The sequence below is a fragment of the Oncorhynchus mykiss genome, chromosome 3 (genome assembly GCF_057628025.1).
Source record: "Oncorhynchus mykiss isolate SJ-2025 chromosome 3, ASM5762802v1, whole genome shotgun sequence".
NCBI classification, from domain to species: Eukaryota; Metazoa; Chordata; class Actinopteri; order Salmoniformes; family Salmonidae; genus Oncorhynchus; species Oncorhynchus mykiss.
The window spans coordinates 22390081-22410541 of NC_143024.1; the positions used below are offsets into that span (position 1 = coordinate 22390081).

The window sequence follows — 20461 nt, forward strand, 5'->3', positions numbered from 1 at the left end:
CGGAGAGACTGATGTACAAAGCAAAAGACAGTGGAGAGACTGATGTACAAAGCAAAAGACAGTGGAGAGACTGATGTACAAAGCAAAAGACAGTGGAACTGACTTCTACAGGAGCCTGCTTGTTTACCGCACGTTGCCACTTGACTGGGAGTTTTCTCCAGCACACCTCCTCATGGGATGCAGACTGAGGACCAACTGACCCATCACGGAGGACCTCCTAAAAAGGAAAGACAGAGAGAAAGTGAGGAAGTTCAAAGAACAACCAAAAACAAATCAAAAGTTCTACTATGACAGAGGGACAAGAAACCTATCTGAACTCCAACCTGGTGACAACATGAGGTACAAAGACGAAACAAACGCATGGACACAAAAAGGAACAGGTACTGAAGTACAGCCAAGGTCATACAACATACGAACAGAAGATGGCGCTGTTCTATGGAGAAATCGCTGTGATCTTCTAATCTAAGGGGACCAGCAACAGACAGTCATGACACTGTTGAAGAGGCCGAAAGCACAGCTCTGGCAGTAGCCCAGCGTGATGAACAAATCATCAAAAGATCGACAATGCAAGTGTGTCCTCGTGTAGTTAAGGCCATGTTTGTGTTGTTGCAAATAGATACGGAACACTTGTGTGGACCTGTGGGGCTAAGAACAACTAAAGGAGAAAAAAGATAGAGGGAGAGAAAGGTGCTGCAGGGTTAAAGATGCACTCTCAAACTTTTGTATCATTTCAGCCACTAGTTTTGAAAGTGGTGCTCACAAGCCAAAACTGGTCCCTGTTTTTTGTGTACAATGTCATCCAGTTTGTGTGATATGTTATGATTTTTTTTTTGTTTGTTGACCAGTTAAGAACAAATTCTTATTTTCAAAGACAGCCTAGGAACAGTGGGTTAACTGCCTTGTTCAGGGGCAGAACAACAGATTTTTACCTTGTCAGCTCGGGGATTCAATCTGGCAACCTTTCAGTTACTAGTCCAATGCTCTGACCACTAGGTTACCTGCCACCCTACACATTTGTGTGATATCATCCCATTTTATGCAATTTGTGTGATATGTTAAGAATCCAATTTTTGCAAATGATACAAATTTGTTGTGCTTAAGATTCCAGAGTGCATCTTTAACAAGGGGTTGTGTGGAGAAAAGATGCACCAGACAAGAATGGGCAGTCTTGTGGAGGGGCGGGGAGAAAGGCCTTCAACCAATAAACAAGTCTGGAGGTTGTTTATTGGTACAAATTGGGTCAGTCCCCCCCATTCCTTGATTTTAACGTCTACAGATGTTGATTTTTGAGCCAATCTGGCCTGGAAAATTGTTTTTTTCTTCAACATCCATAAAAGAGGTTGTTTAAACTTTCACTCTGTACCTTCACTGTGGACATCAGGCAGTCATATTTTCTATGTCTTGCTGACTGGGTCTTGCTCACTATGCCCTCCCTCCCTATTTCTCAGGGTGAAAGCAGAGTGTTCAGAATGGCGGGTCAGTGTGTTCCCTGGCCTGATCTCTCCATCACTCAACCTGTCATCAGCCATGCCTGCCTGACCTTGTTAGGCCAGCGCTTCTCTCCCCCGCACCCCTCCCCACCTCTCCTCACCCCCAGCCTCATCCCAGAGACTATGTAGCCCCGATATGTCAGGGGGATGATGAGTGTGTGTCCCTCTTGAAGTGACTTTGGGAGAGAGCGCGCCAGCGGAGTTTTGTTGTCTGTGACTCTGGTAGTATGTGTGACAATATTTATATTGGTCAAGTTCATGGAAGCCTACTGCGCTCAGGTTTCCCCCATACAAGCTATTAATGGTCCCCATGGGAACCCTCTTTTCAACACAAGTAGGGGATCAAACAAAGGGTCAGGTGTTTCGGTCGTGATATTCACTCATCTTTGTTGCAATGCCTTTTGATGTAGCAATATAATTGTCTACTCTAGTTTCTTAATCCTGCACGGTCCTTCGGGTCCCACAGCACATTTCTGCTTCAGCCCATCACCTAATTCAACTACCCAACCTAACGTTAAAGCCCTTGATTAGCATGATAATCAAGGGTTAGTGCTGGGCACGATCAAAATATGCACCCCTGTGGGTTCAGAGGACCAGGATTAAGAACTCCATGAATACAGAAATATGTGTGACCTTTAGCTACAAGCAACTCTGGACAGTGATACAGGCCGTGCAAGCTTTTACTCCAGCCCCACACTAGCATGCCTCATTCAATCTAGACCATGATACAGTGCCTTGCGAAAGTATTCGGCCCCCTTGAACTTTGCGACCTTTTGCCACATTGCAGGCTTCAAACATAAAGATATAAAACTGTATTTTTTTGTGAAGAATCAACAACAAGTGGGACACAATCATGAAGTGGAACGACATTTATTGGATATTTCAAACTTTTTTAACAAATCAAAAACTGAAAAATTGGGCGTGCAAAATTATTCAGCCCCTTTACTTTCAGTGCAGCAAACTCTCTCCAGAAGTTCAGTGAGGATCTCTGAATGATCCAATGTTGACCTAAATGACTAATGATGATAAATACAATCCACCTGTGTGTAATCAAGTCTCCGTATAAATGCACCTGCACTGTGATAGTCTCAGAGGTCCGTTAAAAGCGCAGAGAGCATCATGAAGAACAAGGAACAGACCAGGCAGGTCCGAGATACTGTTGTGAAGAAGTTTAAAGCCGGATTTGGATACAAAAAGATTTCCCAAGCTTTAAACATCCCACGGAACACTGTGCAAGCGATAATATTGAAATGGAAGGAGTATCCGACCACTGCAAATCTACCAAGACCTGGCCGTCCCTCTAAACTTTCAGCTCATACAAGGAGAAGACTGATCAGAGATGCAGCCAAGAGGCCCATGATCACTCTGGATGAACTGCAGAGATCTACAGCTGAGGTGGGAGACTCTGTCCATAGGACAACAATCAGTCGTATATTGCACAAATCTGGCCTTTATGGAAGAGTGGCAAGAAGAAAGCCATTTCTTAAAGATATCCATAAAAAGTGTTGTTTAAAGTTTGCCACAAGCCACCTGGGAGACACACCAAACATGTGGAAGAAGGTGCTCTGGTCAGATGAAACCAAAATTGAACTTTTGGCAACAATGCAAAATGTTATGTTTGGCGTAAAAGCAACACAGCTGAACACACCATCCCCACTGTCAAACATGGTGGTGGCAGCATCATGGTTTGGGCCTGCTTTTCTTCAGCAGGGACAGGGAAGATGGTTAAAATTGATGGGAACATGGATGGAGCCAAATACAGGACCATTCTGGAAGAAAACCTGATGGAGTCTGCAAAAGACCTGAGACTGGGACGGAGATTTGTCTTCCAACAAGACAATGATCCAAAACATAAAGCAAAATCTACAATGGAATGGTTCAAAAATAAACATATCCAGGTGTTAGAATGGCCAAGTAAAAGTCCAGACCTGAATCCAATCGAGAATCTGTGGAAAGAACTGAAAACTGCTGTTCACAAATGCTCTCCATCCAACCTCACTGAGCTCGAGCTTTTTTGCAAGGAGGAATGGGAAAAAATGTCAGTCTCTCGATGTGCAAAACTGATAGAGACATACCCCAAGCGACTTACAGCTGTAATCGCAGCAAAAGGTGGCGCTACAAAGTATTAACTTAAGGGGGCTGAATAATTTTGCATGTCCAATTTTTCAGTTTTTGATTTGTTAAAAAGTTTGAAATATCCAATAAATGTCGTTCCACTTCATGATTGTGTCCCACTTGTTGTTGATTATTCACAAAAAAATACAGTTTTATATCTTTATGTTTGAAGCCTGAAATGTGGCAAAAGGTCGCAAAGTTCAAGGGGGCCGAATACTTTCGCAAGGCACTGTAAGTTGGTGTACAGTTAGAGCTGGGCTGAAACAAAAGCCTGCACACACTGCTGCTCTTTCAAAACCAAAATTGGCCACTTCTGAGCTGAGACCACACTCACCAACTACACTGTTGTCTGGTGAATATAGCATATCTAATAAGTTGAAGTATCATACACACTCATTCATAGAATCTACCCTGTAAAGAACTTTATTATACACAGATTTAAAATAGATATTGATAACAAATGTGTACTTTGTGGTTGTGACCCAGTGACTCTTGACCATTTATTTTAGAACTGTTCTTATGTCAGAAGTTTTTTGAGTGAGTTAGAAAATGTTATTTGAAAATAAACAACTATTAATGTTAATCTGAGAGACTCTGATGTTATGTTTTATTTTGATCCAAATGATATGGACCCTGATTTAACTTTCATTGTTCATGTGTTTATTTTTCATGCAAGACTCTTCATCCATAAAATGAAGTGAGCAGAGAACAAACTCTTCTTCACATTATTGAAGATAGAATGTAAATATTATTTTGAAATGATCCGTAAATGTAAAAACAAAAAAGCAAAACACACCATCAAAAATTGGACAAATTGAAAATGTATTTGATATGTAATACCCCTGTTAGGTTTATGTACTCTTGTTTGTATATTTCTGTTTTTGTATTTGTTGTGTTCATAATTAAAAAAAAAATTAAACTCACTAAGTTTACTGCCCCGCCTAGTGGAGAAAGGGGATCCCTGCAAGCGCAAGGTCTGCCAGACCTGTATCAGTCATTCCAACATATTCCTTCAGCTGTTCTAAAGCATACTGGGCTAATTGTTAATGTTCATATTTATTATACAATATTCTACCTATCATCGTCTGTTGATCATTATTCTTTCAGTTGTTTGTATTTGTAAAGAGTAAGTTCCTAGTTCAATGCGCTGATAGATGTGTTTACTATTAGGGATGGTTATTGTGAAATCAACAGATATATATTTTTGATAATGAGTTTGTGTTGTTTGGGTGTATACGAAACCAACTCTGGACTAGAACAATTGTCCCTGAATCTCTGCCAGATTGGAGGAGAGGAAAGTCTGAGAGAAAGAGAATTCTAATGAGAGGGGAGGACAAGGGGTGGAGGAGAAGAAGGAGGAGGGGATGGAGAGAGGAGGAGGGGAAAGGAGAGAGGACAAAATATTCAAAACAAAGGACGCTTTTGGACGACAGGAAAAGTTGTGAGTATGAAAACATTGTGTTATTTTCTTAATTTTGAAGACTATAAAGACATTAGTAGCACTGCAGTACTGTATATAGAATGCTTAAAATAAATAACATGAAGTACATATATAAAAGATGCATAGAGAAACCAAACTATTTTACTGCAAAAAACGAACTTTACATGAAGTCATCCTAATAGAATACTGTTTGTGAACTTCGGTCATGGATGACAATATGTCATTCAGACCTAAAGTATTTTAGAAAGCTATGTGCCCTGGCATACAAGAGTGTATAAATGAGTCGAAGCAAGTTAAATCAATTTAACGTATTCAGGGCCTGGGTAAGATGCTGGTAAAGGAGGAACAGGGTGTTAAACATATTGAGTGACAAAACTGTTCGGACACTTTAGAACATTCTTAATAAGGTTTGCGAAAAGAGAAGTGTATGAAAAGAGTGTGTATGAGAAAGGAGGAGTAGAGGGGTGCTCAAATAGGGCACAAAAAACACATTCTTTTGTGAGAACTCATGTCTTGGACTCCAAACTCACACTGACACATCACAAGAGGAATGATGCAGGGAGAGAGCTGAGGGTGTGTGTGTGTGTGTGTGTGTGTGTGTGTGTGTGTGTGTGTGTGTGTGTGTGTGTGTGTGTATGTGTGAGAGAGAGAGAGACAGAGAGAGAGTGAGGTGTTTGTCTCTATATACTGATACTACCAACAGCACATATACTGATAATATCAACAGCACATATACTGTATCTAGCTAATTTACCTGGATTTCATCAGGTACACATTTCCTACAACTGCCTTAGAGAAGAGTATACATTGCATTAGAAACAGCAGAGGTAGGGCCAGGGGGAGAGCAGAAGGAGGAAATGTAAAGACGAGATATTGAAGAGTTCCTCTGTGTGAATTGAAACATATAAACTATTTTCCTCTTGGGCTTTTGTGGGTCCTGTTTCCTTCAGCTCGTAAACATCCAGCTCTTACAAGGATGGGCAGTCTTCCAATCGCCCTGCTCCTCTGCGGTTTCCACGGTAACCTCTGACAAACACAACACACAAATCATCACCTTCAATTAGGTTTGAGTCCATCACTGTTTGTTTTAACTCCATAAAACATTCCCCTCATATGGTTTTCTGTTCCACAGTCCTCACAGCTGTGGCCCAAGCCCCGCAGGCTGGTAATAATGCCCTCTATTCAATGGTCACACATTATTTCAACAGACATTAAGTTACATGATATGTCTCTGTCTGTGAGTCATGCCGTGGGTAGAGGTTGTTCCCATGCTGATTGTGTTGTTTCCCTGCTGGTAGAGGTGGAACTCCACAGAGGTGACTGGAATGAAGAGGAGGCTTTGGTGTCTGTCTCTACCCTACCACCTGGTGAGTGAGGTGTCTGTCTCTACCCTATCACCTGGTGAGTGAGGTGTCTGTCTCTACCCTACCGCCTGGTGAGTGAGGTGTCTGTCTCTACCCTATCACCTAGTGAGTGAGGTGTCTGTCTCTACCCTACCGCCTGGTGAGTGAGGTGTCTGTCTCTACCCTATCACCTGGTGAGTGAGGTGTCTGTCTCTACCCTACCACCAGGTGAGTGAGGTGTCTGTCTCTATCCTACCACCTGGTGAGTGAGGTGTCTGTCTCTACCCTATCACCTGGTGAGTGAGGTGTCTGTCTCTACCCTACCACCTGGTGAGTGAGGTGTCTGTCTCTACCCTACCGCCTGGTGAGTGAGGTGTCTGTCTCTACCCTACCGCCTGTGAGTGAAGTGTCTGTCTCTACCCTACCGCCTGGTGAGTGAGGTGTCTGTCTCTATCCTACCGCCTGGTGAGTGAGGTGTCTGTCTCTACCCTACCGCCTGGTGAGTGAGGTGTCTGTCTCTACCCTACCGCCTGTGAGTGAAGTGTCTGTCTCTACCCTACCGCCTGGTGAGTGAGGTGTCTGTCTCTATCCTACTGCCTGGTGAGTGAGGTGTCTGTCTCTACCCTATCACCTGGGGAGTGAGGTGTCTGTCTCTACCCTACCGCCTGTGAGTGAGGTGTCTGTCTCTACCCTACCGCCTGTGAGTGAGGTGTCTGTCTCTATCCTACCGCCTGGTGAGTGAGGGGTCTGTCTCTACCTTACCACCTGGTGAGTGAGGTGTCTGTCTCTATCCTACCATCTGGTGAGTGAGGTGTCTGTCTCTACCCTACCGCCTGGTGAGTGAGGTGTCTGTCTCTACCCTACTGCCTGGTGAGTGAGGTGTCTGTCTCTACCCTACCACTTGGTGAGTGAGGTGTCTGTATCTATCCTACCGCATGGTGAGTGAGGTGTCTGTCTCTATCCTACCGCCTGGTGAGTGAGGTGTCTGTCTCTATCCTACCGCCTGGTGAGTGAGGTGTCTGTCTCTACCCTATCACCTGGGGAGTAAGGTGTCTGTCTCTACCCTACCACCTGGTGAGTGAGGTGTCTGTCTCTACCCTACTGCCTGGTGAGTGAGTGGTCTGTCTCTGCCCTACCACCTGGTGAGTGAGGTGTCTGTCTCTATCCTACCGCCTGGTGAGTGAGATGTCTGTCTCTACCCTATCACCTGGGGAGTAAGGTGTCTGTCTCTACCCTACCGCCTGTGAGTGAGGTGTCTGTCTCTATCCTACCACCTGGTGAGTGAGGTGTCTGTCTCTACCCTACCGCCTGTGAGTGAGGTGTCTGTCTCTACCCTACCGCCTGTGAGTGAGGTGTCTGTCTCTACCTTACCACCTGGTGAGTGAGGTGTCTGTCTCTATCCTACCATCTGGTGAGTGAGGTGTCTGTCTCTACCCTACCGCCTGGTGAGTGAGGTGTCTGTCTCTACCCTACCGCCTGGTGAGTGAGGTATCTGTCTCTACCCTACTGCCTGGTGAGTGAGGTGTCTCTACCCTACCGCCTGGTGAGTGAGGTGTCTGTCTCTACCCTATCACCTGGGGAGTGAGGTGTCTGTCTCTACCCTACCGCCTGTGAGTGAGGTGTCTGTCTCTATCCTACCGCCTGGTGAGTGAGGTGTCTGTCTCTACCCTACCATCTGGTGAGTGAGGTGTCTGTCTCTATCCTACCATCTGGTGAGTGAGGTGTCTGTCTCTACCCTACCGCCTGGTGAGTGAGGTGTCTGTCTCTACCCTACCATCTGGTGAGTGAGGTGTCTGTCTCTACCCTACCGCCTGGTGAGTGAGGTGTCTGTCTCTATTCTACCGCCTGGTGAGTGAGGTGTCTGTCTCTACCCTATCACCTGGGGAGTAAGGTGTCTGTCTCTACCCTACCACCTGGTGAGTGAGGTGTCTGTCTCTACCCTACTGCCTGGTGAGTGAGGTGTCTGTCTCTACCCTACCACCTGGTGAGTGAGGTGTCTGTCTCTACCCTACCGCATGGTGAGTGAGGTGTCTGTCTCTACCCTGTCGCCTGGTGAGCGAGGTGTCTGTCTCTACCCTACTGCCTGGTGAGTGAGGTGTCTGTCTCTACCCTACCGCCTGGTGAGTGAGGTATCTGTCTCTACCCTACTGCCTGGTGAGTGAGGTGTCTCTACCCTACCGCCTGGTGAGTGAGGTGTCTGTCTCTACCCTACCGCCTGGTGAGTGAGGTGTCTGTCTCTACCCTACCGCCTGGTGAGTGAGGTGTCTGTCTCTACCCTACCACCTGGTGACTAAGGTCTTCAATGTGGAACAGAAACATCACTAAACAATGTTAGGCCAGGGATGACCAGGGGTGTCCAGGGTTATCTTGATGTTGTGTGTATCCTCTGTGCTAGACTGTAGGGAAGAGACGTACCCCTGTACCAGGATGTACTCTGTCCACCGGCCCATCAAGAGATGCATCCACTCCCTCTGCCTTTACAGGTAAACTGCAACTACAGGTTCTCTCTCACAGGAAAACATAGACACACTCAGTGCCTCCTGGTCATGCGGTCAAAGTTCATTGGTTTCAACCTGAGAGCCTGTACAGAGAGGCATGTTTTAGAGACAGCAGCTGGGCTCTGATTATAGTGTAATGATGTCTGTCTCCTGGTTTATCTCAGCCTCCCTCGTGTCTATGTGATCAACAAGGAGATATGTGTTCGAACTGTCTGCCAACAGGATGAGTACCTGAAGGGTAAGACAGTCCACCTGATAGCACTTCATTAGACCTGTCGTTAGGATTACAACAACATAACAATCTTAGAGTGCATGAAACACTTACTGGCTTTAGGACAGCATGTACATCTGAGCCCACACATCCTCTCTCTCTTCTCGCCATCCCAGCTGAGCTCTGCAGGGAGCGGTCCGGCTGGCCCAAACGCTTCCAGAGGTCAACCACCAATAAGAAACGCTGTCGCAATCGCCATGGCAACCCCAAAACCTGGGAAAACAAGGCCTGATGGGCCCAAGATGGCGGAGATGGAAGGAGGGGCGGAGGAAGAAGGGAGGAAGGAGAGAAGGAGTAGGAGGGAGGAAGGAGAGACAGAGTAGGAGGGAGGACACCCTTGGAGACAGAACACTGGGTTGTCTCCATAAAAACACCCCAAAACATCATAAATCCACCGCTCAACACCTGGTGCTAGCCAGCCAGACACACACACACAACCAGACACACACAAACAAACAACATATATAACACAGTCCATGTAACTCCAGTTAAGAACAGTCTGAGTCATATTTCTCAGTCTGTGTTTTATTAGAACTGTCTGTGAATATCAGGGGAGAAATCACTCCCCACAGATTGGACCTGTGTTTTAATTGACACGGATCATGTTCTGTGCCGTTGCGGGCTGTATCATACTGTTCAGATGGAACGCTGTTGAGTTCCTGTAGTTGTGTACTGAAGAGACAGTCTGAGAACAAAGTATCCACTCTGTCATTGCTGACACCTTATTGTAAAGCACTCTATCACAATCCAATACCAAAGCAGTGCAATACTACAATACAGTGCAATACTACCCAATAAAATGTCATTCATTGGTTTGTGTGGATCACTTTATTGATGTAGTCCAGTTTTTTTCCTCACGTAGATAAAAAGAAAACAAGTCAACCTTGACTCAACATTAGTTGATATCTTTATGCTTTGATTTTCAATACATCAGCATTTACATACACATATACTGTATTTGTAATGTCAAGAATAAACACATAAACCAACATGAGTAGAGTCTACACAGACTCTCACCAGTTCATACCAATTCTCCCACTAGCTGTGTTCTCACACAGGAAATCAATCAATTATCACCTCATTAATAAACATCATGTCATCAGTCAATGCAAATCTTTGAGTCCATGTGTGTCCATGAGAGAAAGACACACACAATGATAAGTACAAAAGCCACATAACTGGCTTACTGTAATATTATGATGTCCTGTACAGCATTATAACCCTTCCCTCCCTCCCTCCCTCTATCCATCCATCCATCATCCATCCCTCCATCCATCCCTATATCCCTCCATCCATCCCTTTATCCCTCCCTCCCTCCATCCATCCATCATCCCTCCCTCCATCCCTCTATCCCTCCCTTCCTCCATCCATCCATCCATCCCTCTATCCATCCATCCCTCCCTCCCTCCCTCCCTCCCTCCCTCCCTCCCTCCCTCCCTCCCTCCCTCTATCCATCCATCCCTCCCTCTATCCATCCATCCCTCTATCCATCCCTCCATCCATCCATCCCTCTATCCATCCATCCCTCCCTCCATCCATCCATCCATCCATCCCTCTATCCATCCCTCCCTCCATCCATCCATCCCTCTATCCATCCCTCCCTCCATCCTTTTTCTCTCAATAACAACACAACAGTAAAGTAAAACACTGCATCTCACAAGGACTGGAATAGTCTGACTGCATTGACAGAGTTACGTTAGTTCCAGGGTTCAACGTATAGAATACAGACAGACGGACGGACAGACAGACAGTTGTATGTACACACACAGGGCTATTCATCCAGCAGGGCAAAAGTCGTGACCTAAATTAGTCATCTCTACCCAGAAACCCCTAGGGACTGTTTACATCACAAGGCCTAAATTATTACCTCACAAGGCCTTAATCAGGCCTGTCTATCACCCCATGGGTTTAAGCCCTTCCTCACCCTCCATCCCTCCTCAGAACCCACTCATCTTTCCCCTTCATCCCCTCACTCTGCTGTCCCTTCCCTCAATTAGCAAACTTTTTTCCTCTCACTCCCTCCATTTCTGTGTTAACTAACACCAGCCTCCTGTTAAAACAATGCAGCCAAGTGATCCAGACAAGTGCCCATCCCCAGCCAGCAGTGATAATGTCCACAGCAGCTGCTGTTGTGCATCTCACCACTCTCCCCGTCAGACTGTGGTTGTAGGACCGCAATAGCCCACTAAGGGGCGCCAAACAGCATGCCTGCTGTGTAAACTTACAGTAGATCAGTGTCCACTCAAAGCAGAAGCTGCTCCAAAGCACAGCTCCAGACTCACCGTGGCCTGACCTTAGCAATTAAGAGGAAAACGCAAATCTGACCTTAGATCAGATATGAGATAACTTGGTCATATACTAATGCATCCAGGCAAGCCTGTAAATCAGTTATTTCAGGCGATAATTCCAGTTGGAGATTCTAAAGGAAAATTAGCTACAACACTACCACAACAACCATGGGAATTACAAACTACTGACAATATATACATTTACAATAATATATTATGTACATAAATTAACTAATGTATTTATTTATCAAGACTATATTAGTGTGAGTCACCATCATTCCTTTCTGTACCATCTTTCATTTAAAGAGATTTGCCCTCAGTCTTTTCCCTCAGTAATAAATAAATACTCTGTTGCAATAGATAGAGAGACAGAGGGAGAGAAGGGCAAGGAGAGGAGATGGGGGGAGAGAGTGTAACTTTGGGGCTGAGAGGGAAAGATGTAGAGGGAGAGGATGGTAAGGAGAGGAGACGGGGGGAGAGAAGGGCAAGGAGAGGAGACGGGGGGAGAGAAGGGCAAGGAGAGGAGATGGGGGGAGAGAGTGTAACTTTGGGGCTGAGAGGGAAAGATGTAGAGGGAGAGGATGGTAAGGAGAGGAGACGGGGGGAGAGAAGGGCAAGGAGAGGAGACGGGGGGAGAGAAGGGCAAGGAGAGGAGACGGGGGGAGAGAGTAACTTTGGGGCTGAGAGGGAAAGATGTAGAGGGAGAGGATGGTAAGGAGAGGAAGCCAGGAGAGGGGTGAAGAGAGAGAGATAAATAAAGAGAGGGGGAAGAGAGAGAAAGAGTACACTGAGGTTGAGGTGATAATATACAGTGTTCTGCTGGAGTCCTCCTCTGGTCAGGGGTTAAAGGTCAGGTGAAGGTCAAGTGAAAGAGATTGTGCGACGACCTCAGAACTGCTGCCAGTTGGTGGAACCATCATCGTTGGTGAGAGAAGACATTGACCTTCATTATGGGGAAAAAGAGGAGAGCATTAATGGGGGGAACAGAATAATGAAAGAAGAGAGAAAAGGATGAAAGAGAGAGGATTTTCCCCTTACTTTTCTGGGGCAGAGAAGTCTCCCCACATGTCCGAGCCGCCTGCAGGGTTGGGGTTCGGCTGCACCACAGAGTTGGAGTTACTGCTGTCCAGGTCTAACAAACAGCCTGAGAACAGAGAGACAACGATAGAATTAGGAAACTAATGTAATAGGATCTCTATGGAGACAACACACATCAAACCCTTCAATACACACCCTCTACTGCTTTCTCTACATTCATACTCTAACGACAATAGCCTTTTTTCTTGGTTAGCTCATAAAACTAAAAAAAACAAACACGCAGGGCCCCATTCAACCCTTAACCTAATTACACAGTGGCATATAAAACATACACTTTTTCCCTTCAGTCAAATGAATTCACAGCATGGTTTGGGGAACTGTAAAAATAGTCTTCAACAATGGTAGCAAAATGCGCTATACAGAAAAAGCAGTTACTAGGGTAACTGAACAAGATAAACAAACAGATGAATCAGAAGCAGCAATATAAAAACAGGGTTGCATTCAGGAGAACACAACGCTCTGAACGTTGCACATAGAATTGTATTGTATGGAGCTGACATCTTCCCTAATCTACATGCCAGAGCAGATCTATACTGAACAAAAATATAAACGCAACATGCAGCAATTTCAATGATTTTAATGAGTTACAGATCATATACGGAAATCAGTCAATTGAAATAAATAAATTAGGCCCTAATCTATGTATTTCACAAGAGAGGCCAGGAGCACAGCCATAGGTGGGCTTGGGGGGACATAGGCCCACCCACTTGGGAGCCAGGCCCAGCCAATCAGACAGACAGTATTTCTGACAGACAGAGATACTGCTCAATATCATCAGTTGTCCGGGTGGCTGGTCTAAGACGATCCCGCAGGTGAAGAAGCCAGATGTGGAGGTCCTGTGTTGGTGTGGTTACGCGTGGTCTGCGGTTGTGAGGCCTGTTGGACGTACTGCCAAATTCTCTAAAACAGCGTTGGAGGCGGCTTATGGTAGAGAAATTAACATTAAATTATCTGGCGACAGCTCTCGTGGACATTCCTGCAGTCAGCATGCCAATTCCACACTCCCTCGAAACTTTAGACATCTATGGCATTTTTTGTGACAAAACTGAACATTTCAGAGTGGCCTTTTATTGTCCCCAGCACAAGGTGCACCTGTGTAATGTTATTTAATCAGTTTCTTGATATGCCACACCTGTCAGGTAGTACGATTACAGTATCTTGGCAAAGGAGAAATGCACACTAACAGGGATGTAAACACATTTGTGCACAAAATTTGAGAGAATTAAGCTATTTGTGCATATGAAACATTTCTGAGATATTTTATTTCAGCTCATGAAATATGGGACCAACACTTTACATGTTGCGTTACATTTTTTGGTTATTATATACACTATATATACACAATATGTGAATATCCCTTCAAATTAGTGGATTTGGCTATGTCAGCCACACCTGTTGCTGACAGGTGTATAAAATTGAGCACACAGCCATGGTCTTACTGAAGAGCTCAGTGACTTTCAATGCGGCACTGTCATAAGATGCCACCTTTCCAACAAGTCAGTTTGTCAAATTGTCAAACTTCCCTGCTAGAGCTGCCCCAGTCAACTGTAAGTGCTGTTATTGTGTATGGAAAGGTGGAAACGTCTAGGAGCAACAACGGCTCAGCCGCGACGTGGTAGGCCACACAAGGTCACAGAATGTGACCGGCGAGTGCTGAAGAGCGTAGCGAGTAAAAATTGCCTGTCTTCTGTTGCAACACTCACTACCAACTTCCAAACTACCTCTGGAAGCAACATCAGCACAGGAACGATTCGTCGGGAGCTTCATGAAATAGGTTTCCATGGCCGAGCAGCCGCACACAAGCCTAAGATCACCATGCACAATGCCAAGCGTTGGCTGGAGTGGTGTAAAGCTCACCTCCATTGGAGTCTAGAGCAGTGGAAACGTCTTCTCTAGAGTGATAAATACGCTTCACCATCTGGCAGTCCGACGGACGAATCTGGGTCTGGCAGATGCCAGGAGAACGCCACCTGCCCCAATGCATAATGCCAACTGTCAAGTTTGGTTTAGGAGGAATAAAGGTCTGGGGCTGTTTTTCATGTTTCGGGCTAGGCTCCTTTGGTCCAGTGAAGGGAATTCCTAAAATTACAGCATACAATGACATTCTAGACGATTCTGTGCTTTCAACTTTGTGGCAAAAGTTTGGGGAAGGCCCTCTCCTGTTTCAGCATGACAATGCCACAGTGCACAAAGCGAGGTCCAGACAGAAATGGTTTGTTGAGATCGGAGTGGAATAACTTGACTGGTCTGCACAGGGCCCTGACCTCAACCCCATCGAAGACCTTTGGGATGAATAGGAACGCCAATTGCGAGCTAGGCTTAATTGCAGAACCTCACTAATGCTCTTGTGGCTGAATGGAAGCAAATCCTCACAGAAAGCCTTCCCAGAAGAGTGGAGGCTGTTATATCAGCTAAGGGGGGACCAACTCCATAATAATGCACATGATTTTGGAATGAGATGTTCAGGGAGCAGGTGTCCACATAGATATGCACTCCATGACCAAATGTATCTGAACAACCAGTAGCATTACACTTCGCTGAACGTGGCCCAAAATGCTGTTCACCTACCTGTGTTATTTCCCTCTGAGAGCATGTCACTTCCTGCTGAGTATGTGTTGTTTCCTCCTGAAAATGTGTCACTTCCCCCTGAAAACGAGTCACTTCCCGCAGTGAATAAGTCTCCCCCTGAGAATAAACCTTCGTTGTCATTGGAGGAGCTTGACATAGGGGGAGGGGCTATCTTGGTGCCTCCACCGCTAGGGGGAGGAGGGAGGAGCCCAAAGCCACCAGCGCTCTGGGGGCGGGACTTGTCTCTCTTTCTGCCTTGCTGAGAGAGGAACAGAAAGAGAGAGGGGTGACGGGTGAGAAGGAAGAAGAGAGGAATAGGTGTTTGAGTGATAGCTGGACAAAGCTTATAAACAGAGCATGGGTTTGCAACGTGTGTGTGCATGTTCGTTTTTAGTTGTTAGGCGCTAACCAGATGGTACCATGGAAGGAGTATTATGGGTATGAGTTGAGGAAGTTACCCCGATATTGAGAGTGATGGTCTGTCCTTCTTTGAAACCCAGGTCCAGTTTAGGAGTGTTGTCTGGAGTCTGAGACTGCTTACTGATCTCAAGCTCCTGTTTCACCCACCTGAGAGAGAGACAGAGAGACAGAGGTGGCGAGCGAGCAGTAAACAGAGAGAAAGAATGAGAGGGAAAAAGGGACAGAGTTATTAGATATATATATGATCTGTAGATATTACATTTCAAGCGCCTTTATTCTTTTGAAAAATGTTCTGTGCATAATGTTTACTCTTAATTTGTGATTGTTTATTTCACTTGCATTGGCAAGACAAAAGAGATGATTGTGGACTACAGGAAGAGGAGGACAGAGCACGCCAACATTCTCATCGACGGAGCTGCAGTGGAGCAGGTTGAGAGCTTCAAGTTCCTTGGTGTCCACATCACCAACAAACTAACATGGTCCAAGCACACCAAGACAGTTGTGAAGAGGGCACAACAAAGCCTATTCCCCCTCAGGAGACTGAAAAGATTTGGCATGGGTCCCCAGATCTTCAAAAGGTTCTACAGCTGTACCATCGAGGTTACATCACTGCCTGGTATGGCAACTGCTCGGCCTCCGACCGCAAGGCACTACAGAGGGTAGTGCATACGGCCCAGTACATCACTGGGGCCAAGCTTCCTTCCATCCAGGACCTCTATACCAGGCGGTGTCAAAGGAAGGCCCTAAAAATGGTCAAAGACTCCAGCCACCCTAGTCATAGTCTGTTCTCTCTGCTACCACACGGCAAGCGGTACCAGAGCGCCAAGTCTAGGTCCAAGAGGCTTCTAAACAGCTTCTACCCCCAAGCCATAAGACTCCTGAACATCTAGTCAAATGGCTACCCAGACTTTTTGCAGTGCCCCTCTCACCCCCTCTTTACACCACTGCTACTCTGTTGTCATCTATGCATAGTCACTTTAATAACTCTACCTACATGTACATACTACCTCAACTAACTGGTGCCTCCGCACATTGACTCTGTACTGGTACTGTTACGACTTCTAGCTCCTCTCCCTGTTCGGGCGGCGCTCGGTGGTCGGCGTCGCCGGTCTACTAGCCATCACCGATCCCTTTTTCCTTTTCTGTTTGTTTTGTCTTTGGTTCTTTTTCACACCTGGTTTCATTTGCGTTAATTTCTGTGTGTATAATTGTAACCTGTTGCCTGCCTCAGTTTGTGCGGGATTAGTCGTTGATTGTGAGGTTCTCGGTAAGGTATTACCGTTATTTGTTTTCACAGGTTCTGAAGTATATGAGTGTCGGAACTTTGTTTGTTCCTCCGTACGTTTGTACGGGTTTTTTGTTGTCGAGGGCGTTGTCCTTTTGATTGTGCCATTCCCGTGCTGGTGGACTTTCTTATTAAACACGCTTCTCAGACATCCCTGCTCTCCTGCGCCTGACTCCTACACCTACCACCTAGACGCACGTTGTCACAGGTACCCCCCTGTATATAGTCTCGCTATTGTTATTTTACTGCTGCTCTTTAATTGCTTTTGCTTTTATCTCTTATTCTTATCTGTATTTTTTTGAAACTACATTATTGGTTAGGGGCTCGTAAGTAAGCATTTCACTGTAGGATCTACACCTGTTGCATTCTGCGCATGTGACTAATAACATTTGATTTGATTTTGATTTGAATATAAACATATTTTCCATGTCAATAAATCACCTTGGAATTGAATCGAGAGTTATAGAGTGAAACAGATGACAGGCCATTACTAATTCATGTCAGTTAGAAGTCAACATTGTAGCTCTGAGCTGCACTTGTTTGCTAATGTTATGAGTGTCATCTCTGTTGTGACAGCTGTAAGAGCAACACACTTGAAGTGGTCCTGCAGCGCCACGTTGAAGTCAAACGAGTCTCCTCTGTCCCCAAACCCGATGCCTATGAACGCACTGCGACCTGAGAGACAGGGGCCAAAGAAGAACAACAATGTAAATTACAAATCAAATCACTTGGTACACACACTGATCCTAAAACAGAGACGTAGCACAGTGAGAAACAACTGATCGTGTACTCCAAATGCTGTAGTAGAATACTGTTTCATACTACACACTCAAATGATCCAAAACAAACCTTGTTATTACTGTGGTATACTACTACTAATACTACTACTACTACTATACTGAACAAAAATATGAACGCAACATGCAACAATTTCAACGATTTTATTGAGTTACAGTTCATGTAAAGAAATCAGTAAATTGAATTAAATAAATTAAGCAATAATCTATGGATTTCACATGACTGGGCACACCCATGGGTTTGGCTTGGGAGGGCATAGGCCCACCCACTTGGGAGCCAGGTCTAGCCAATCAGAATAAGATTTCCCCCCCCGGTTGGATGTCCTGGGCTGGCGTGGTTGAATGTGGTCTGAGGTAGTGAGTCCGGTTGGATGTCCTGGGCTGGCGTGGTTGAATGTGGTCTGAGGTAGTGAGTCCGGTTGGATGTCCTGGGCTGGTATGGTTGAATGTGGTCTGAGGTAGTGAGTCCGGTTGGATGTACTACCAAATTCTCTAAAACGATGTTGGAGTTGGCTTATGGTAGAGAAATAAACATTAAATTCTCTGGCAACAGCTCTGGTAGACATTCCTGCAGTCAGCATGCCAGTTGCACACTCCCTCAAAACTTGAGACATCTGTGGCATTGTGTTGTGTGACAAAATGGAACACTTTAGAGTGGCCATTTTTTGTCACCCGCACAAGATGCACCTGTGTAATGACGATGCTGTTAAATCAGCTTCTTGATATGCCACACCTATAAGGTAGATGGATTATCTTGGGAAAGGAGATATGCTCACTAAAAGGGATGTCAACAAATATGTGCAAGTTTATTTTGATAAATAAGCTTTTTGGGCGTATGGAACATCTCTGGGGTCTTTTATTTCAGCTCATGAAACATGGGACCAAAACTTTACATGTTGCGTTTATGTTTTTGTTCAGTATAATAACTGCTAATAGAACATGTGGGGAAGTAGTGTGTGATACTTATTTCTAATTTGGCCAGATGGTGACTAGTGATGACAACCAACAACCCACCACTCTCATCCTGGATCCGAAGCACAAAGTACCGACTGGAGTCACTGACGGTTTCTATGGCGATGCCAGGGTACTCGTCCACTGGTGCCTGTGCAAACAGCTCCCCTGCAGAGACGGAGGGTAATTAGAACTTAGGCATTATAACTAATGGTTCGAGTCAAGAGTCAGAGGGCAAGGTGGAGAAGTTAACATAGTCCTTTCAGATCAACAAGAAGTGCCCAGGGGACAATTTGGAATTGGGCACGATGATCTTCTGACTAGAAGTGACTTGAGGTGGGCTAGGGGCTAGGGTAGGAGTCCCCGATTACATTCAGCAGTGGGCCAATTTTTCCTTGAGCGGATGCTCGGAACATAGTTATAAATAATTTGCACACTGCAAATTGACCGCAAGAAACAGATATAGTATTTGACAAAAACAGAATAATTTCAAACTTTGATTACATTGGGATACGATCACATATGCCTCTCTATTTATACGTGAGAATACTTGGGAACAGACTTCCTAAATAAAAATTACTTTGATCTCTTCCTGGTGATTTTACAGTCTTTTATGTCCATGAACAAAAGTGATTATTTGTAAAGATTTGGCTTCTCACCAGAGATCTTGTCCTCCAGTTTGATGAAAGCCACTTTTCCCCGAGCCGTCACTCTCATACGGCCTGTCCAATCAGGGGCGTCCAGCTTCCAATCCGCAGCCCTGAGGGCGACACAGACAGCCAATCAGGGATGAGACTGACTGTATAGGTGTGTGTGTGTGAGAAAGAGGGAGACCATGTTGATAGCCAACCACCACACTTTGCTACTGAAATGAGAGTGTCTGGGCTGGCAGTTCACCAGACCTGGGGTGGAATACCCCCTCATTATTATTATTCACTACATCACATAACAGACTCAGCTTTGTGCGTGGTCATGGCACGTTACTGGTGGTCAGCCAATCAGCTCCCAGGAGACAGATACAGCATGGAGACTGGATCACGTTAAAACACCAGCCAATGAACAAATGGGTAAACACAATATAGTCACATTGCCAAACATAGACTGTACCCTAACAGGACTGAAGTCACTGTCAACAAGATATTCTTTAACGAACCCTGGTCAGAAAGTAATAGGATAGGCGACAACAGAGAAAATGCCCAGATAATCCTCAAAGGGAGTAAAAATCTCACCTAATCCTCTGGACTTTAAAATACCGTAGTATCTGCTATAGCCTTTCATTCAACATTCGCCCCAAATAAGAGTGCAGTCAAAGCGCATTTTATAAAACGGGGACACGACACAGTCACGTTTTCGCACTGAAAACAGGATTCCGTGTCATTCATTGTCAAATACCGAAAGGTGGACATCAATAATGACATGTGTATTCTCCCGATCCATCCCACTACGCACAACTTTGACATCTGGTGGTAGACTATTCCTCCCCAACCAGTTTGCCTAGTAAACCACCTTAGAAAAAGCTATTGCGCACTGCAAAGGCAACATAGACGAGCATTATAGCCTTTATATGGGCTATGCATTGCCTTGATGTGGGGACAAGAGCTTTGCCTACGGGGAGGTTGATATATCGCCGCATCAACAATGGATACTGGAGTCAGACCAGGGCAAGGTCACCGGTTGATGGTCACCGGTTGACCGGTTGATGAACCGTGTCTCTTACCTGACTCCCCGGTTCGATGCCCGCGGCGGGATTCGGTAAACGTTGACGTCAGGTTTCACACACAGGATCGACTCGTATTCGCCCTCGGTCGCCATCTTGACTTTAATTCAATCGGTGTGTGGTGATCGTGCACGTTAACGGGTGCGAGAGCGTAATACACTGTGTATTTGCGCACATGA

At 45.4% G+C, this 20461-nt stretch overlaps 2 protein-coding genes and 1 long non-coding RNA gene across 4 annotated transcripts; 2 read left to right on the top strand and 1 right to left on the bottom strand.

Moving 5' to 3' along the window:
* LOC149984456 (uncharacterized) lies at positions 1 to 4193 on the top strand. Its single transcript, XR_016494952.1, has 2 exons — positions 1 to 2220; positions 3842 to 4193. It is a non-coding gene; the product is annotated as an uncharacterized LOC149984456 (long non-coding RNA).
* A 356-nt stretch (positions 4194 to 4549) lies between these two features.
* Positions 4550 to 9969, top strand: mfap5 (microfibril associated protein 5). Of its 2 annotated transcripts, XM_036968731.2 has the most exons (7): positions 4550 to 5046; positions 5997 to 6065; positions 6179 to 6211; positions 6345 to 6413; positions 8785 to 8872; positions 9052 to 9125; positions 9275 to 9969. In XM_036968731.2, the coding sequence occupies exons 1-7, from the start codon at positions 4926 to 4928 to the stop codon at positions 9388 to 9390; spliced, it is 570 nt and encodes a 189-aa protein (XP_036824626.2). In that variant the 5' UTR covers positions 4550 to 4925; the 3' UTR covers positions 9391 to 9969. The 2 variants fall into 2 exon arrangements, with proteins under 2 accessions (XP_036824626.2, XP_090086807.1); XM_090230681.1 differs by lacking the exons at positions 5997 to 6065; positions 6179 to 6211; positions 6345 to 6413 and having other exon boundaries at positions 4911 to 5046.
* Positions 9970 to 12000: 2031 nt separating this feature from the next.
* LOC110509040 (adaptin ear-binding coat-associated protein 1) lies at positions 12001 to 20428 on the bottom strand. Its single transcript, XM_021589987.3, has 8 exons — positions 20283 to 20428; positions 19225 to 19325; positions 18629 to 18733; positions 17411 to 17492; positions 15571 to 15679; positions 15113 to 15371; positions 12485 to 12590; positions 12001 to 12389 (listed from the first exon to the last, which is right to left on the bottom strand). Exons 1-8 carry the CDS (start codon positions 20375 to 20377, stop codon positions 12335 to 12337), a joined length of 912 nt encoding a protein of 303 aa, XP_021445662.2. The 5' UTR covers positions 20378 to 20428; the 3' UTR covers positions 12001 to 12334.
* Between the last annotated feature and the right edge of the window lie 33 nt (positions 20429 to 20461).

What these genes read in the sequence shown, in the direction of transcription:
- mfap5 (XM_036968731.2), top strand. Translation starts at nt 4,926, where the DNA reads ATGAGAGGGGAGGACAAGGGGTGGAGGAGAAGAAGGAGGAGGGGATGG. An exon ending in GCTCCTCTGCGGTTTCCACG is followed by an intron (nt 6,066 to 6,178) that starts GTAACCTCTGAC and finishes TCTGTTCCACAG; the next exon opens with TCCTCACAGCTGTGGCCCAA. An exon ending in ACAGGATGAGTACCTGAAGG is followed by an intron (nt 9,126 to 9,274) that starts GTAAGACAGTCC and finishes TCGCCATCCCAG; the next exon opens with CTGAGCTCTGCAGGGAGCGG.
- LOC110509040 (XM_021589987.3), bottom strand. Translation starts at nt 20,377, where the DNA reads ATGGCGACCGAGGGCGAATACGAGTCGATCCTGTGTGTGAAACCTGAC. An exon ending in ACTGGAGGACAAGATCTCTG is followed by an intron (nt 18,734 to 19,224) that starts GTGAGAAGCCAA and finishes CCGTCTCTGCAG; the next exon opens with GGGAGCTGTTTGCACAGGCA. An exon ending in GCGCTGCAGGACCACTTCAA is followed by an intron (nt 15,680 to 17,410) that starts GTGTGTTGCTCT and finishes TCTCTCTCTCAG; the next exon opens with GTGGGTGAAACAGGAGCTTG.